Source organism: Heptranchias perlo, chromosome 23, assembly GCF_035084215.1.
Source record: "Heptranchias perlo isolate sHepPer1 chromosome 23, sHepPer1.hap1, whole genome shotgun sequence".
Classification (NCBI taxonomy): domain Eukaryota; kingdom Metazoa; phylum Chordata; class Chondrichthyes; order Hexanchiformes; family Hexanchidae; genus Heptranchias; species Heptranchias perlo.
Window position 1 is genome coordinate 7,499,588 of NC_090347.1, and position 17,024 is coordinate 7,516,611.

Genomic DNA, 17,024 nt, shown 5'->3' on the forward strand with positions numbered 1-17,024 from the left:
AAGCCACAATATTACCCACCATGTGAGGAGACCAAAACTGGACACAGTATTCTAATTGAGGCCTAACCAAGGTCTTGTACAAGGACAAAATAGTACACTTCGTCTTATAGTCAACTGTCACCGTAGCACCCTATTCGCTCTAGCGATCACTTCACAGCATTTGTCATGAATCTTTAGAGATCTGTGAACTAGAACACCCAGGTCTCTTTCTTCTTCCACCGGCTCTAGTAATTTTCCCTGAAGGGTGTACGTATATTCTGCATTCACCCTGCCCATATGCATAACTTTGCACTTTTCTAAGTTAATCATCATTTGCCAGTCAGGAGCCCAATCCTCCCCAATGCAACTAGATCTGCCTGTAGTAGTCGATCATCTACAGCCCTAACTCTTGCACATAATTTGGTATCATCTGCAAACTTGCAGATTGTTCCCTTAATACCTATATCATTAATAAAAATAGTAAACAGCAACAGTCCCAACACCAATCCCTGCAGGACACCACTGGTGACGAGTCTCCAAGCAGATCCTAATCCATCTACACCATTGTCTACCTGTGGGCTTCCAGCCAGATCCAAATCCAGCACAGTAGATTGTCACTAATACTTTTCCACCTCAACAGTTAGTATTCCTTTTTTTCCTTGTAGATTATTGGAAGATCACCTATCTGGTATATAATTAAACATTTTCATTTAACTCTATGGAGGGCAGATATTTTCGATAGCAGCCATTCAATGGGGCGCAAGGACACGTGACGGAGACAAATGCATCTCCACTGCTCCTTGGTAGAAGGCAGAAAACTAGTCAGTACATGGCTAAGAGGTGGAAGCACTTGTTCCAAACAGTCCACAGTCGTGATACAAGAACAATAGGCTTGAAACCATTGAGCAGTCCGGTTTTAGCGATTTGTTACTTGGCCAATTGTTGCCGTCTGTCATAGCATGAAAGTTAGTTGTACAGTATTCTAATTGCGTATTTGACAGGTAAGTAAGTCATTTGTGCTGGCTGTGGTGCACAGGTGTAGGTAGGAATCACCAAATAGAAGTAGGAGTGTATTTGCATTAATATTTAGCTTATTTATCTTCTGTTTATTATTTAAACAAACATTTTCTAAAGAGAAATATATTTAATAAACACTTTTGTCTTTTGTAAAAATCCAGTACTGACAATCAATTATTGCAAGGCAAACTTTACCAGCATTACAAACATACAGTAGTTACACTGCTCATCACATACATTACAAGTGTTTCAAGAAGTGAATTTTAATCCATAAGGCCCCACTGGTAATACCATTATCCTCAGGTTCAATATTTCACACAAGTACAGTGTAGCAATCAGTTACAACAACAATTTGCAATTATGTAGCACCTTTAACGGAGTAAAATATCCCAAGGTGCTTCACAGGTGCGTTAACAAACAAAATTTGATAACTAGTCACATAAGGAGATTTTAGGTCAGCTGACAAAAAACTTGGTCAAAGAGGTAGGTTTTACAAAGCATCTTAAAAGGAGGAGAGAGAGAGGTAGAGGGGTTTAAGGAGGAAATTCCAGAGCTTATGGCCTAGGCAGCTGAAGGCACAGCCTTCAATGGTGAATTTGCAAGAGGCAAGAATTGGAGGAGCGCAGAGATATATTCACAAATCTTTGAAGGTGGCAGGCCATGTTGATAAGGCGGTTAAGAAAGGGTATGGGATATTTGGCTTTGTAAATAGGGGCATTGAATACAAAAACAAGGAAGTCATGCCAAACCTTTACAAATCACTGGTTAGGCCTCAGCTGGAGTATTGTGTACAATTCTGGGCACCACACCTTAGGAAGGATGTCAAGACCTTGGAGAGGGTACAGAGGAGGTTTACCAGGAATAAGGGACTTCAGTTATGTGGAGCGATTGGAGAAGCTGGAATTGTTTTCCTTAGAGCAGAGAATGTGAAGGGGAGACCTAATAGAGGTATTCAAAATTATGAGGGGGTTTTGATAGTTTTTCCCTACTTGCTCTGTTTCCTCTGGCAAGTGGATCAGTAACCGGAGGTCATAGGTTTAAAATAATTGACAAAGGAACAGAGGAATGTTCAGATTCCGTAGGAACTTTCAAAAGGCAATTGTACTTGAAGAGGACTAATTTGCAGGGTTATGGGGAAAAAGATGAGGCGTGGGACTAAATTGGACAGCTCTTTCAAAGAGCCAGCTAAGGCACAATGGGCTGAATGGCCTCCTTCTGTGCTGTAACATTCTATGATCTCAGAGGGTTATAGGGCTGGAGGAGGTCACAGAGATAGTGAGGGGTGAGGCCATGGAGGGATTTGAAAACAAGGATGAGAATTTTAAAATTGAGTGCACGGCCAAACCTGGAGCCAATGTAGGACAGCGAGCACAGGGGTGATGGATGAACGGGACTTAATGTGAGTTGGATACGGGCAGCAGAGTTTTGGGTAAGCTGATGTTTATGGAGGGTGGAAGATGGGAGGCTGGCCAGGAGAGCATTGGAATAGTCAAGTCTAGAGGTAACAAAGGCTTTCAGCAGATGAGCTGAGGCAGGGGCAGAGATGGGCAATGTTATGGTGATGGAGCGGATATGTGGTCAGAAGCTCATCTCAGGGTCAAATAGGACGCCACGGTTGTGAACGGTCTGGTTCAGCCTAAGACAGAGGCCAGGGAGAGGGATGGAGTCGGTGGCTAGGATCAAAGACAATGGCTTCAGTCTTCCCAATATTTAGTTGAAGGAAATTTTTACTCATTCACTACTGGATGTTGGACAAGCAGTGTGACAAACCAGAGACAGTGAGGGGTCGAGAGAGGTGGTGTGAGGTAGAGCTGGGTGTCATCAGCATCCAAGTGGAACCCAACATTGTGTGTTCAGATGATGTCGCCGAGGGGCAGCATATAGATGAGAAATAGGAGGGGGCCAAGGATAGATCTTTGGGGGGCTCCAGAGGTAACGGTGCAAGAGTGGGAAGAGAAGCCATTGCAGGTGATTCTCTGGCTACGACTGGATAGATAAGAATGGAACCAGGCGAGCACAGTTCCACCCAGCTGAACGACAGAGGAGGCGTTGGAGGAGGATGGTGTGGTCAACCATGTTAAAGTCTGCAGCGGGTAGAGAAGGATGAGGAGGGATAGTTTACCACAGTCACAGAGGACGGGACAACATATGGGAAGAAAAATTTCAGAACTCTATAATTTAAATAAATGTTTTAGATCCCATTATATATAAATCAGGCCCCAAGAATAAAATCAAACCAACAAAGTCAAATCAAACTATGAAAGAGTAACCTACAGTCTGAAAAAAATCCTGGAAAACACAGCCTGGCTAGAAGGCACACTCAATATGCTGCGCCACAGACCAGCATTGGCACTTTCGATTCAACAACCAGCACAACAGGTTAAGTACCTCGTCACCTTGGGTGGAGGCAGGAGGAGGAAACCAGTAAAGATCCCACTTCAATACGGACATCACTAACGACTGACATTGGTTGAAGCTTTGAAAAAAGTTGTTACTGGTAACACACGAATCCTCGCAACCACATTAGACTACACAAAAACACAGGGAAAACTAGTGTTAAAATAAAGTGATACATGAAAATAAAAAACACATTACCAGCCTAATACTACAAATGACAACTCAATCACTTTAATACACAATACAGGCAAACAGTGTGCTGGACGAGAACCCCACTCCCCCTTTTTACCGCTTCAATTAGCGCCTGCAAACAAGTTTCTGGTTACCTTGACACTACTACACAGCTGAGGGGAGGGAGAGGGCGGGGAATCCACTTCCTGGTTTAAATAACTAAAGACAATCACCTTTTTAAAAAAAATACGATGAAAATAAACTACGTGGCAGCTGACGTGGTTTAAACCATGGAAAAAGGGGAAAAAATAGAAGTTATCAGTAGTTGAGGGGAGTATTTCTAGGTCACAAGCTGGCCTACTGCAGGAGGCAGTCAACAGTAACCAACCTCTCTCATCTTGAATTTCCATTCTGCTTCAAGAAATATAAGTGATGTTATTGTTCCCTTCGACGAAATGTCCGATTTTTAAAAAAACAACAACACAAAATGTCAATTTCTCACATCAACTCCAGCTCAGTCATGTATGTTGTTTTCTGGTAACTTCCATATACACAGGAGACGTTGTACATTTAAACCGTCCCTCTCCGCGGATTGGCTCCTACAATCACGTCACCAACCGCCCACTCCCGGAACTGCGTCACAAGCCGGCTTTTCTCCTCAAAAGTTTTTTTCATCCATTACCGATCATGTATAAACCGCAATCGCTTGAATATTTTATTTATGAATTTTTAAAAAAAAATGATTATGTAGTTATTTCGTGGGCGGAGACTACGTCCCCTCCCCTTATAGTTTAATTGACGTCATCCCGTCGTCAAGGAAAAAAGCCTCTTCTCGCTCATTTATAACAAATCGCCGCGAGAAAGTAGCTCCTGTCAAATCAAAATTGGGAGGGGGTGGGAAATTATTTTTTAAAATGCTCTTTGATGCCACGACAGCGGATTACAATCATTTTAAATAGCTTAAAAGTACTGGAATGAACCGATAAACGGCCGGAGAAAAGTGATATTTGGGTCAGAGTTTGTGCTACGTAGTTTTGAATTGCGGAGGGATATGCGGTTGAGGTAATGAGTTCCGGGCGGTGATCCTGCCTCTCTCGCCGGCATTTACTAAAGGCGGACAAGGAACCGGCATTTTAGCTTCAGCTTCATACCTGCGTTTACCATCTTCATACACGGTTTACATCGAGTGGAAAGCATCTCATTCGTCAATGATGCCTGGTTATGATAGAGGTGACCGCAATAGAGAGCGTGGCGGGTAAGTTAGTCTTTTATGATGTAAAAAATATATATTTGCTCAGTGAGGAAGAGGGGTTAAAAAAAAAGCCGGTTCCGTTCTGATGGAAAATGCCGGGCGAGAGGAGCGGCCGCCATGCGGTCGGTTAAAAACCGGCCGGTATTTATTGTGTGTGACCTAGTAGTGAAAGAAAGGGGGCATATCTAAAATAAATAATTAGTGGGGATATTTGTGAAGAATATAAAATTGGGAATTTGACTTAACCTTTTTTGTTTCCCCTTTCACTTTGAATATTCATCCAACTCGCCGTTTGCTCTTTTTAAAATCTTAACACGAAATAAATTTTAGTTTAAAAAATATATAAATATTTCGATTCTCCATTTGACCTCGTGTCGCAGGTTCCTTCCTTGTACCGCTGTATCTAAAATGGCCGGGAGATGGGGAGTAAACGGATCTTAAACCACCTGGTGAAGCGCTCGACGTGTTCCCTGTGTGATGTAAGGTTGCGTCTTTGTACCCGGTCTGGTCTGCTTTGAAAGGTGTAAAGCTGGAAATTTAACATTTAATTTCAGGTTCGGCTCGAATGGACCTCGTTTCGGTGGCAGCAGAAACGCGCCGCCTCCTGGCAGGAAATTCGGGCAGCCAGGAGAGAAACTGAGGAAAAGAAAATGGGACCTCGACGAGCTGCCCAAATTCGAGAAGAACTTCTACGTCGAGCACATGGACGTGGTGAACCGAACTATGGTACGGTCGGCTGGCAACTTGCACTTTTTGCACGTAGGCGGTGAAATAAACCCAGGGAATGTCAATGACTGTTAGCCCCGGAAGAAGGAAGTGACAGTGGTTTCATTTCAAAGTTAATTTTGAGCCACGGGGTTATAAGGGGAAAGTAACTTAAAATCAGGAGAAAATGTACTTTGGGGCAAAAGTTGTGGAGAATCTAAGTGGATGTTGCGATGACGCACGTGTTTGTGGTTAATGAGTTATTCTAGATGTGCCAATACCGATGATTCATTCATGTTAGTCACGAATGGACTGTCTTTTCTCTCCGCCCACTGAAATGTACATGACTGTTGAACAGATAAGTGTTTCCGTAAGTTTAGTGAACTATAGTTAGCATTCTGATCTAACGTTTGGTTTCCCCCTGGTGGCCATGTCTCAATGGGCCAGGAGAGTCACTATATATAAATCTTAACGTTTTCAATCAGAAGTGAAGTATTAGTCACAAGATTCTAGTGCTGGTTTTTGAACTTGTCATTTGTTTGATTTCAGTTCAACTTGGGCTGGTTGGCATGAACTTCACTTAATCAAATGTAATATCCAGTTTTCCATTTCAATGTGCATGGCCATAAACTGCATACTACATATAATGCAAATTGATACAGAATGAGTGGCTCTGTTGATGCAGTTAAAATAGAACTCTAAATGGTAACATTTTAAATTGGATCTGACTCTGTTAACCATTGATGCAACAGGAAATTGAACAGTACAGAAGAACCAAAGAAATCACAGTGAAAGGACTTGGTTGTCCTAAACCAGTTTTCAACTTCATTGAAGCAAGTTTTCCAAGTAAGTATGGAATAAAAGTGTATTATAGCACTGTAACTACACCTAGATTTTGGTTAACTTTGCAGCAAATAAAAACCTAGATGCAGTGAAACATTCTATTACACTGGCAGAACTGAGTTGTAATCCTTGTGGTCAGACTGTTAATTGTATATGTTATGAACTTGTGTTTTTGTTAGTGATGCTATATAGTATAAAACAAAATGGCAGCAGTGTACCTAGATGTGATCTCTCTGGTTATGATGCTGCTACAATCGGCCATAATGGCCCTAGGTTCGGCAGGGTAAAGTAAACCAGGAATTCAGCTCCCAGTTACTATTCCACAACACTCAATGGAAGTGTGGATTTCAGATGAGATCAAGCTAGTCATCAAGATATCCTGTGGTTGAGTTGCCTGTAGCACTGTAATCCAAGGATTAAATGTCAGGGGGTTGAGGGGCATTAATCCAGACTTGCAAGTAACTGGATTCTAGTTTGGAGTGGTTTTGGGGGGTATGTGTCATTATATAAAGTGGGTGAATTTAATTGGGGAGATTCTGAAGTTCATTCCCAGGGGCACAACCTACTGGTTTTAAATACAGAATCTGTTTGGGTGATTCTCTTGGGAGAATTTTTTCTCTACAGCATACAGCCATCTTTCAAAATCTAACATTAAGAGGAGAAGGGAAATCTTGTCAGTTTTCTTAGCAGGGAGGTGTCCCCAAAGCAGCTATGTATACTGGAGCAACTATGTAGAGAATGACAGGAGGGGGAGGGAACATCAACCTATATTGGATCACTCTGGAGCTGTAAGAAACTACTGTAGACTACAGCATGAGCTGCTTTAAAGTTCTGTCCCAGTTGTCCTATGGACCTACCCTTGAATGTTGTCTGTTATGTCAATTAGGCAGCAACCAGTATTTGAGGATCTTGGCTGTGAGAAAATTGACAAAATGGGCAATTGAAATCGTCCTCTGAACTTTTCCTGCTTAAAAAGCAGAGTAGAAGTACTTTTTGTTTTTGCCTGTCTGACCTATACTTTTGCAGTTAAAACTTTCACCTTTTTTCAAAAAAAAATTAAACGTTTTTTCCTCCTTTTCCCCCTTCCACAGCATATGTATTAGATGTTCTAATGCAGCAGAATTTTACAGAACCAACTGCTATTCAGGCTCAAGGTTGGCCTGTTGCACTTAGCGGCAAGGACATGGTTGGAATTGCACAGACTGGATCTGGTAAAACACTTGCTGTAAGTATAACTGACTAATTTTGAGGTACTTGTGCATTGCCAGCTTGGCTCAATAGTGCATTTGCCTGAACCAGAAGGTTATAAGTGCATGCACCATTCCAGCACTTGAGCTCATAACCTAGACTGTTGTGACAATTTGCATTGTCGCAAGTGCAGTCTTTGAGGAGATGTTAAACTAAGGCCCCATCTGTCCTCATAGCATTTCTCAAAGAGCCAGGCTCTCCAGTATGCTGGCCAGCCTTTATCACTCCACCAGCATCACCAAAAGTTACCTGGTGGTTGTTATTATTGTGCATGGGACCTTGCTGTGTGCAAATTGGCTGCTTTGTTTGCCTAATAACAGTATGTGCTTTGTCGGGTGCAGTGAGTATCAAACTGCATAAATCACTGACTTTGCTGAAAGGATGTTTCTTTCATACTGTATTTGTATTTATCCTGATATATCTACAAAGTGAGTTTAATGTTGGCCCTAAGTGACCAATTGTAAATTCTTAATAGTATTGGTGAGACTGTCACTTTCTTTCCTTCTGTCCCTCCAGTTTTCAGCTATATAATTAACAATTGTATTCACCTTTCTCAATTTCTTTGCAGTACTTGTTGCCTGCCATTGTTCACATAAATCACCAGCCTTTCCTGGAACGTGGAGATGGTCCCATAGTAAGTTGCATACTAATTTACTTGGATTGCAAGAATTTCTAGCAGATTGAAATTAACATTAATTTATAAACTTATTTTTTCTTTAGTGCCTGGTATTGGCACCAACCAGAGAGCTGGCTCAACAAGTACAACATGTGGCACATGATTATGGAAGAGTATCCCGTTTAAAATCGACATGTATTTATGGAGGAGCACCAAAAGGCCCACAGATTCGGGATCTTGAAAGAGGTATTTTGTTCTGTCTTTAATGTTATAAAACTGCATTTGTCAGTAGTGCTCTTGATTAAATCAGTGGCTTAACTACCCTCTATGCTGTAGGTGTGGAAATCTGTATTGCAACACCTGGTAGATTGATAGACTTTTTGGAAGCTGGCAAGACAAATCTTAGGAGATGTACATATCTGGTACTCGATGAGGCGGACCGAATGCTTGACATGGGCTTTGAACCACAGATCAGGAAAATTGTTGAACAAATCAGGGTAAGTGACAAATTCCATCATTTTATTTTGAAATTACTTTTTTTTTCTTGTAATGACACAATCTAATGGGACCCATCGCTTAAATGTTTCCATAGATTGTTCAAAATGTCTGACTAATTTGTCTGTTCAGAGCCATTTTGAAGCTAGTTACAGCTGTTGTAGAAAATGTCTTTCTGTTGGCAATTCATTAGTTGACCAGCAGTGTCACTGTAGAGCAGTTGAAGTTCAGAAAAGCTGGTTAAGGTTAGCTGTTTAACAGTCTGCTTTTAGTCCAATGTTTGGACACATGCCTTGGAGGGATATATAACTTAAATTGATTTCCTGTCACCTAGCCCCTCTTGCCAGTTCTGATGTATTTCAGTATCTTTCCTCTACAGCCTGACAGACAAACCTTGATGTGGAGTGCAACTTGGCCCAAAGAAGTTCGACAGTTGGCTGAAGACTTCCTGAAGGACTATGTTCAGATTAATATTGGAGCATTGGAACTTAGTGCCAATCACAACATCCTGCAGATTGTTGATGTGTGCCAAGAGGCTGAGAAAGATGACAAGTAAGTGAGATTTAGATACATTTTTTGGAGCTATGATTGCCAGGTATTGCGAAGTAAATATCTCTCCCTTTTCTCCCCTCAGTGTATCCCTTCTGTTCTAAAGGGAAGCCTAGGAATTCTACTTTCAGAGTATCTTGGTTTTCTTGAATTTTTTTTAATGCATCTGCTGGAGTCAGGTCTCTTGTTTTGAAATGTGGTAGCCTGGTAGATACCTGATCTTGGAAACAATTTTATAGAAGGAGCACTTGCCTTCCCAGTCTCAGGTTTCTGTGATCAGGTCCCAGCTGATGGGTTGCTCCCCATCAAGGAAACTACTAGAGTAGTCTAGCAGCAAGAAACCAGACTCAACATCTCCACAATCTTTAATTTTTTTTTCTATTGGTGCTATTTTTTTCCTTCCACAAAGAATACCCCTAGATAAATTTTGAATCTGGGGTTGCTGGAATCCATGATGCCCATGAAATTCCAGGGGTCCCTAAAGATAAGTGCATTGCCATTACCAGAGGAAAATGGAATAGTCTTTTGTGTGTGGAGGGCCCCCCTACCCAGTTGAAGAATGTGGCTAGACATTCTTGTCTGCGCTACACCATTTAATTGCCTTCAAATGGTGAGTCTTCATGTTTTGAAGGTAGACGGTGAGTGGCAAAGCTGTGGAGGGAAGTGGAGCTGGCCTCATAGCCAAGCTTCACCTGTTCATGCACCTGAACTTTCCAGGTCACTGGACAGGGAAGAAAAACCTAATTATTTGCTCTGGCTATCCACTAACTTGGTGGCAATTGGACATTCAAGGTAGGATGTTTTCTGTCTGAATACTATACTGTGAGTATTGAGAATTCTCAGCTTTAATTCTCTATGATTAAACTACAGAATTCTCTTCAGTCTACAAGTCTAAATCTTGCTACACTTTAAACTGCAATGGTGCCAAAACTTTAGGTGAATGACTATTGCTACTTTGTGAACTTCTAGGTTGCTGCGGTTGATGGAGGAAATAATGAGTGAAAAAGAAAACAAAACGATAATTTTTGTGGAGACCAAACGGAGATGTGATGAGCTTACAAGACGAATGAGGAGAGATGGGTGAGTGAATGTGCCAGCATAGGTTAAGCACTTCATGCAAGATGTTCTGAAATTGGTATCTTGTCAAATATAAAAATAGAGCTAAAGTGTCACCTTGAGATATTTGGCCTGTCCTTGCCCAAATCCCTCTTGTCTGAGCAGATGTTTGGGTTACTGTCATGAAATTGAGTTGATAGCTATTGTAATGTGTACAGCACCTGTGTCCAAGCTATCTATTTGGAACTGGCGTCAAGCTGAATTACTTTAATGAATTTGTTTTCTGGCCTGAAACGGTTATGTATTTGCAAATGCACAAATGATACAATAAAGATTGGGGTGGGGGGAAATACAAACAAAGTAAGAAACTTTTTTTTAAATTGAGGGGCTTTGCAGACATTATGCACACTTTAGCTGTTCAGTAGCCTCAGTCAGCATTGTGGAGTCTGGAAACTTCTCCTGGTAGACCAGCCATTCAGTAGATGTGGTGTGTCCTCTATTGCACTGCAGCTACACAAAAGGCTGTTCAAGTCCCCCAGTAATGGCTAGGTGACGAGGTAGCAATAACATGAAAAAGCTAGCAGAAAGCTTAACACTAGTCTCAATTCAAAGTCTATTTATGATGTAACTCAAATTTTAATGGCAAAGTTCCCACTTTGCATAATTCAAATGACAAGATAATCTCAGTGCAAAAAAGGCTTTGAATTCAGAAGTATTGTATACACTATTCATTGTTACAGCTGCATGATGCTCCTTCCATTTAATTTATGCATATAGCTCAATTTTTAATTGGCAGGATAATGCAGACCTAGTTGGCGGGGGGGGGGGGGAATTTCTGCAAATTGCTGTGACTTACCAAACTACTGATGTGTAAAAGCTACAAGTTAATGAAATTACCTGCCTGGTAAATGGAGCTGAGATGAATTTGTTTATAGTTTCATAATTTGTGCACTTAAATCTAGAAAGACACTTCAAAAAAATGATCTAAAATGTTCCAAAGTATGTTATTGTAATCTGTTTCCTTTTGTAGATGGCCAGCAATGTGTATTCATGGTGACAAGAGTCAGCCAGAGCGTGACTGGGTTCTAAATGGTAAGCATTGCTCTAGCTTGAACTCAAACCTTTGAGATTATAAGCTTGCATGGTCTAACTCGCTTTTTTATTTTTCCAATAGAGTTTCGGTCAGGCAAAGCACCAATCCTTATTGCCACAGATGTTGCATCCAGAGGTTTAGGTTAGTAATGCCAATTCAATTTCTGCCTTTTCCCCACTTTATTCAAAGATTTAAAGAAAGTATATCATTGCTTTCTTTAACATTTCTTTGCATTTTTTTCTAAGTTGTGTAAAGGTGCAGTCTTTGTGGCAGGGCCTAGGCATGACAGTTCGAGGAGTCGAGAGGGGGAAGGAGGACTAATCGATGTGATCGGCTGGCAGCTACCCAGTCGAGTACAGAGATGCTGAGCAGAGAGCATTGTGTGCCAGTAATCTACAAAAGGCGGAATGGTCAACATTAACCCGCCACCCTAAAATCTGTTCTCACCCTGGATGAAGCACTTACCACTCCTCATTCATTAAATCTTTGGTTCATTTGTTTACTTATATTCACTTAGCATTTATGCCCCAGTTTCATTTTTCCCCTTTAGTTAGCTAAATTATAAATCATAACTCCTTTTTACAAGTTGTAGTGAGTTTACCAAAATAGTGGTGTGCCGAACAAGTGTCTCATTGTTAAACTTTGTTCAATGCTTCATGTTTATTTTTTTAAATGGAGAGAGCAGCGTTAACATCAGTAAGATCCTCCTTTTCAGAAATTGGTGGTGAGTACTGGCACAAGTTAGTGAGATTGGTAGATCCCAGCTTTAGTCAACACTGATAATCTAGCAGTGTAATGCCCTCATAATTTCTGAAGTTCCTCCCTCACCTAATGCATATTAGTCATGTCAGGACCTGCCAAAGAGAGACATTTTCTCAAGTGAACACTGGCTTCTTAGAAGTGCTTGCCTAGACAACATGTCAAAAGGAAAACTGAGTAGGGAGGTATTGGGGATAGAGATGTCCATTGGGCTCTGTTTAATTGTAGTCTATTTTGGTCTTGGCAAGACGTGCAGTGTGGCCTGAATCCTGAGCTTCTCATGAATGTGTAGGAAGGACCTTGCCTGACTGTTCTAAGGTCCTGAATGGCACATGAAGAGGCAACAATGTACAAAGTGGCCCCAACTGTGTAGAAGCATCCGGATGTCACTTGATAACATGTGGGGAGTTCGCTGACTTGGGAATGGACTAGTGAATGCATACTCCCAATGGTAAGATCTCAAAGTATCTCTCTAAGATTTTGGGTTGTTTTTTTTAAGGGGAGTGTGCATTGTTTTCTCTTCCCACAGTAGTATTCCCACAGGATTTGAACTAAGGGTTGTTTTAACATTTGCTTTACAGTCATGATGCTGCAGCTGGTTGCTCACTTGCTAACTTCTGTTTTTGATCTGACTGTTGTGGTGTGCATAATTTGCACCTGCTTTTGCAACACTGCAACACTTTACAGATGTTGAAGATGTGAAATTTGTCATCAATTATGACTACCCTAACTCCTCTGAAGATTATATTCACCGCATTGGGCGAACTGCCCGCAGTTCCAAAACTGGCACAGCTTATACGTTCTTTACTCCTGGCAACATAAAGCAAGCAAATGACCTTATCTCTGTGCTTCGTGAGGCAAATCAGGCTATCAACCCAAAGCTCATTCAGATGATAGAAGACAGAGGTTCAGGTAACTACTTGGCAAGAAGTTTGCATTAAGTGAAATTTCTAAACTGTTATAAACTTTGACTAAACTAGGATTTCAATAGCAACCTTTCATTTTTAGGAAATTTTCTACATTTGAAAGAATTATATGTCCTAAATTGCTTGAGGGGTGAGGAAAATGAATCTCTCCAAAGGAGAGATTTGGTGAGGTGACTAGAAGTGGGTTTTAAAGTAGGAAGGAGGCAGAGGGGCTTTGTGAGGAAAGGTGAGTGGAACTGAGGTGGCTGAAAACATGACTGCCACTGGTGGGAGGGTGTTGGGGAGATGCACAAGTGGCTGGAGACATGAAGTGTGATTACTGGGCTTGAGATGGTTAGAGATAGTGGAGGGGTAAGGCCAAGGAGCCATTTAAACCAGGATAAGCATTGGGGAACACTGATCTAATGTAGGCCAGCAAGGGGAAGTGGTTTTGAGGGATGGGTGTGACTTAGAGGATAGGATGCAAATAGCAGTTTTTGGACACATTGAAACTTATGGAGGATGGGAGACCAGCCAAGCAAGAATCTGGAAATGACAGCCAGATCAGCTGAGACAGGGCCAGATACTGGCAGTTAAAGGTGGCTTTTGTGGGGGCTGGCTGGAAGCTCAGGTCTGGATTGCAATGGATGCTATGGTTGTGAACTGTCCAATTCAGCCTGAGGTGGCTGGTTTTGGGGGGTGGGGTGGTGTCAGTTGGTGAGCTTGAAGTTTTATTTCACAAGTAATCTGCATGTAAGATTGTACACAGGTCCCAAATGTTGGTCATTTTGTAATATTGTACTTTTTTTGTTTTAAAAACAGGTCGTTCCAGGGGTAGGGGTGGCTATAAAGATGATCGCCGTGATGACAGAAGAGACCGATTTTCTGGTTCCAACAGGGGTGGGGGTTATAATGGTTTTAGGAATAGGGATAGCTTGGACAGGGTCTATGGATCAGGAAGCAGGGAGAATGGTTTTAATTCACCGAGTTTCACCTCAGCCGGCCAAAATGCCTTTGGTTCTGGGAAATTCAACTCCACGAACAGTTTTGCAAGTATATCTCGGTTTGGAAGTTCCTCCAGTTATCCAGGATCTGTGAACCAGGCAGCTGGTGCATATGGCAGTCAGAGTCAAAATGGTTACAAGGCTGTCAGTAGCAAAGTCCAGCAGTTTGGAAGCACTCATTCTGGTCCTAACGCCATGCAGAGCAATGGCATTGGTCAACAGCCGTCTGTGGGAGCTCCGTATCAGTATCCACCCCCACCTTTGATGGGAATGGGTTTCCAGGCACAGACTGGTTACCCTTTGCCTCTTGCGTATGGAGCAATGCAGAAGTAACTTATTGAACTAGATGTTGAGTTTTTTCATTCTCTTCAGACTTGTACTGTAACTTTTTTTTGTTTTTGAGAGGATGAGAAAGTTCTTTAATATTAGAAACCATTGATATTCCAGGAAAGACTGCAGTGCAGCAGTAGGATTGGTGCACTTTCCCCACTATTTAATTTTTTTTTGTTACTTTACATTCCTTGGAGATTTTTTGTTAGTGTTTTTTTCTATTAGAATGGCAGATTAATATTATACAAGTTTAACTTATGCATAAGTACCACAGCGTATGTAAAGATGCATGTCCTTCCAATAAGGAAATTTGAAAGTCTTGGAGTTCTGTATGTATGTAACTGCCAATGTGTCATTTTAAATAAAAATCAAAAAATAATTTGATTCCTTGGCATATAATTGAGCATGAATAATAGACTTCAGTTTGCACATTTGGATTAATTGCATGTCCTGAACTAGTAGCTGGCACCCTAATTTGGTCTGATTTATTTCAGTTATATGCACCATACCTTGAAGTTCAATGTTTAGACTAAAACTGTTAGTGGTCACAATTTAATACTGGTTCTGAAAGGCTATTTGTTCTTCAATGTGCATATTACATGCAGGCATTATGAAACCATTGTACAGTTAAGAATACACTGACATTTTGAAGTCATTCCTCCTCCCATAAATCAGATTAAACTGTCAAATGCTCTGGTCAGACCACACCTTCAGGACTATGCCCAGTTCTGGTCACTTGAGACATTAGGCCCCAGAGGCAGTTCAGGGAAGAGCTGTGAAACTGATCCCTAGTGACAGATGACAAGAGTTATAAGCAAATACCCTCCAGTCTCAAGAAAGAGACTGAGGGGTGCCTCTTTAGAGGTGTATATGACACAATATAGAAAAAGTAAATCCAGAACACTACTTCAACTAAACCATGGCTGTAGGGCATGGGGCACAGACTCAAACTTATAAATGGCATTTTAATGCTAATGTCAGGAAGTTTTTCACACAGATTGATCAACACATACACTAAACTTGCAAGTAGAGCAGTGGAAGGGAAAATGACAATTTAAACAATTAGATGTACAGTTTTTCTGGATGGATGAGCTAAATGGTCTTAGCTGTACTGATGTTTCCCTCCCAGTAGCAGTACACCTTTTAAGAAAAAGGAGTAGGCCATACAGTCTCTCGAGCCTGCTCTGCCATTCAGTGAGATCATGGCTGATCTACCTCAACTGGAATTTCCCACCCATATCCCTTGGTTCCCTTAATGTCCAAAAATCTATTGATCTCAGTCTTGGATGCTCGGTTGTTGAGTATATTCACCGCCCTAGAGGGGTGGAGAATTCCAAATATTCATAACCCTCTGAAGAAATTCTTCCTCATCTCAGTCCTAACGGTCTGACCCCTTAGACTGTCCCCTACCTCTAGACTCCATGATGTGGAGATGCCGGTGATGGACTGGGGTTGACAATTGTAAACAATTTTACAACACCAAGTTATAGTCCAACGATTTTTATTTGAAATCTACAAGCTTTCGGAGGCTTCCTCCTTAGGTAACCATTTTGCATTTCACAGGCTGAATTCTCTTCCCATTGGTGGAAGAACAGCAAAGCGGCAAATTCACCCACCCGAGACTCCAGTTATGGGAAACATCCTCTCAGCATCTACCTTGTCAAGCCCTCTTAGAAACTTATGTTTCAATTAGATCACCTCTCATTCATCTAAACTCGAGTATAGAACCACTCTACTCAACCTTTCCACATAAGACAGCCCTCATCTCTGGAATCTAGTGAGTCTTCATTGCATCCCCTCTAAGGCAAGTATTTCCTTAGGTAAGCAAACCAAAATTGCGTGCTTTAGGTGCGGTATCACTGCTCCAAACCCAACCTGTATAGCAAATGAAGGTCTGGGAGGAAATTAGTGGGTTAGTGGCAGATTCACTCGGGTGGGTGAATTTGCCGCTTTGCTGTTCTTCCACCAATGGGAAGAGAATTCAGCCTGTGAAATGCAAAATGGTTTATGCTTTCTACAAGCAACCACTGGAACTCAAAAGCTTAGTAATTTGTCCAGTGTGTCACTAGTTCATCTGAAACAACCTTAATTTGTCAGAATAAATTTTGATGAGTAAAACTCCAATTTTTAAAATCTTAAGGGACACATGACTCTAAAAGTCATGAGGGGAAGGTCAATGAGGTTACTGCAAGAATCAAGAGACATTTGTAGTTGATTACTGAGATTCAATGTATAGAATATGACTTGTTTGAGGATAGCGAGTTCTTACCAGGAGTTCAGAATGGAAGAATTTTTAGGAATAGGAACAAGCCTACTTTATTTTAGTAGATACTAATCCCACTTAGCAGCCTTCTTACCACCTTTCAATTCCTTATTGTTTCAGGAACTCATGTAATTTCTCCTGAAACCCATTTATAATTTTTGATTCAATATCCTCCCCATGTAACTTATTACACAATATTAGCCATAAACTAAATCAGTACATTTTAATAGATCTACTGTAACCTGTATTTTTAAGATATATTAATTTGGATCAAGTATTTTCTTTCTCTAGGACATGGTTCAAATTCAGCTTAGGCAGCAGGAGTGACCAATAAGAAACTTG

At 41.2% G+C, this 17,024-nt stretch overlaps 2 protein-coding genes across 3 annotated transcripts in view; one reads left to right on the forward strand and one right to left on the reverse strand.

Moving 5' to 3' along the window:
• Positions 1-4,155, reverse strand: part of LOC137341047 (centrosomal protein of 95 kDa-like) — a 46,522-nt gene extending 42,367 nt beyond the window's left edge. For both annotated transcript variants that reach the window (XM_068003916.1, XM_068003915.1), the window contains exon 1: positions 3,953-4,155. In XM_068003916.1, coding sequence (XP_067860017.1) covers positions 3,953-3,974 — 22 coding nt within the window. In that variant the 5' untranslated portion in view covers positions 3,975-4,155. The remainder of the gene's footprint in view (positions 1-3,952) is intronic.
• A 497-nt stretch (positions 4,156-4,652) lies between these two features.
• On the forward strand, positions 4,653-14,798 carry ddx5 (DEAD (Asp-Glu-Ala-Asp) box helicase 5). Its single transcript, XM_068003919.1, has 13 exons — positions 4,653-4,819; positions 5,371-5,542; positions 6,274-6,367; positions 7,456-7,589; positions 8,181-8,246; positions 8,333-8,474; positions 8,565-8,725; positions 9,103-9,275; positions 10,242-10,352; positions 11,359-11,420; positions 11,503-11,562; positions 12,868-13,092; positions 13,908-14,798. Exons 1-13 carry the CDS (start codon positions 4,773-4,775, stop codon positions 14,420-14,422), a joined length of 1,962 nt encoding a protein of 653 aa, XP_067860020.1. The 5' UTR covers positions 4,653-4,772; the 3' UTR covers positions 14,423-14,798.
• The last annotated feature ends 2,226 nt before the right edge of the window (positions 14,799-17,024 follow it).

What these genes read in the sequence shown, in the direction of transcription:
- ddx5 (XM_068003919.1), top strand. Translation starts at nt 4,773, where the DNA reads ATGATGCCTGGTTATGATAGAGGTGACCGCAATAGAGAGCGTGGCGG. An exon ending in AACGTGGAGATGGTCCCATA is followed by an intron (nt 8,247 to 8,332) that starts GTAAGTTGCATA and finishes TTTTTTCTTTAG; the next exon opens with TGCCTGGTATTGGCACCAAC. An exon ending in GAGGCTGAGAAAGATGACAA is followed by an intron (nt 9,276 to 10,241) that starts GTAAGTGAGATT and finishes GTGAACTTCTAG; the next exon opens with GTTGCTGCGGTTGATGGAGG.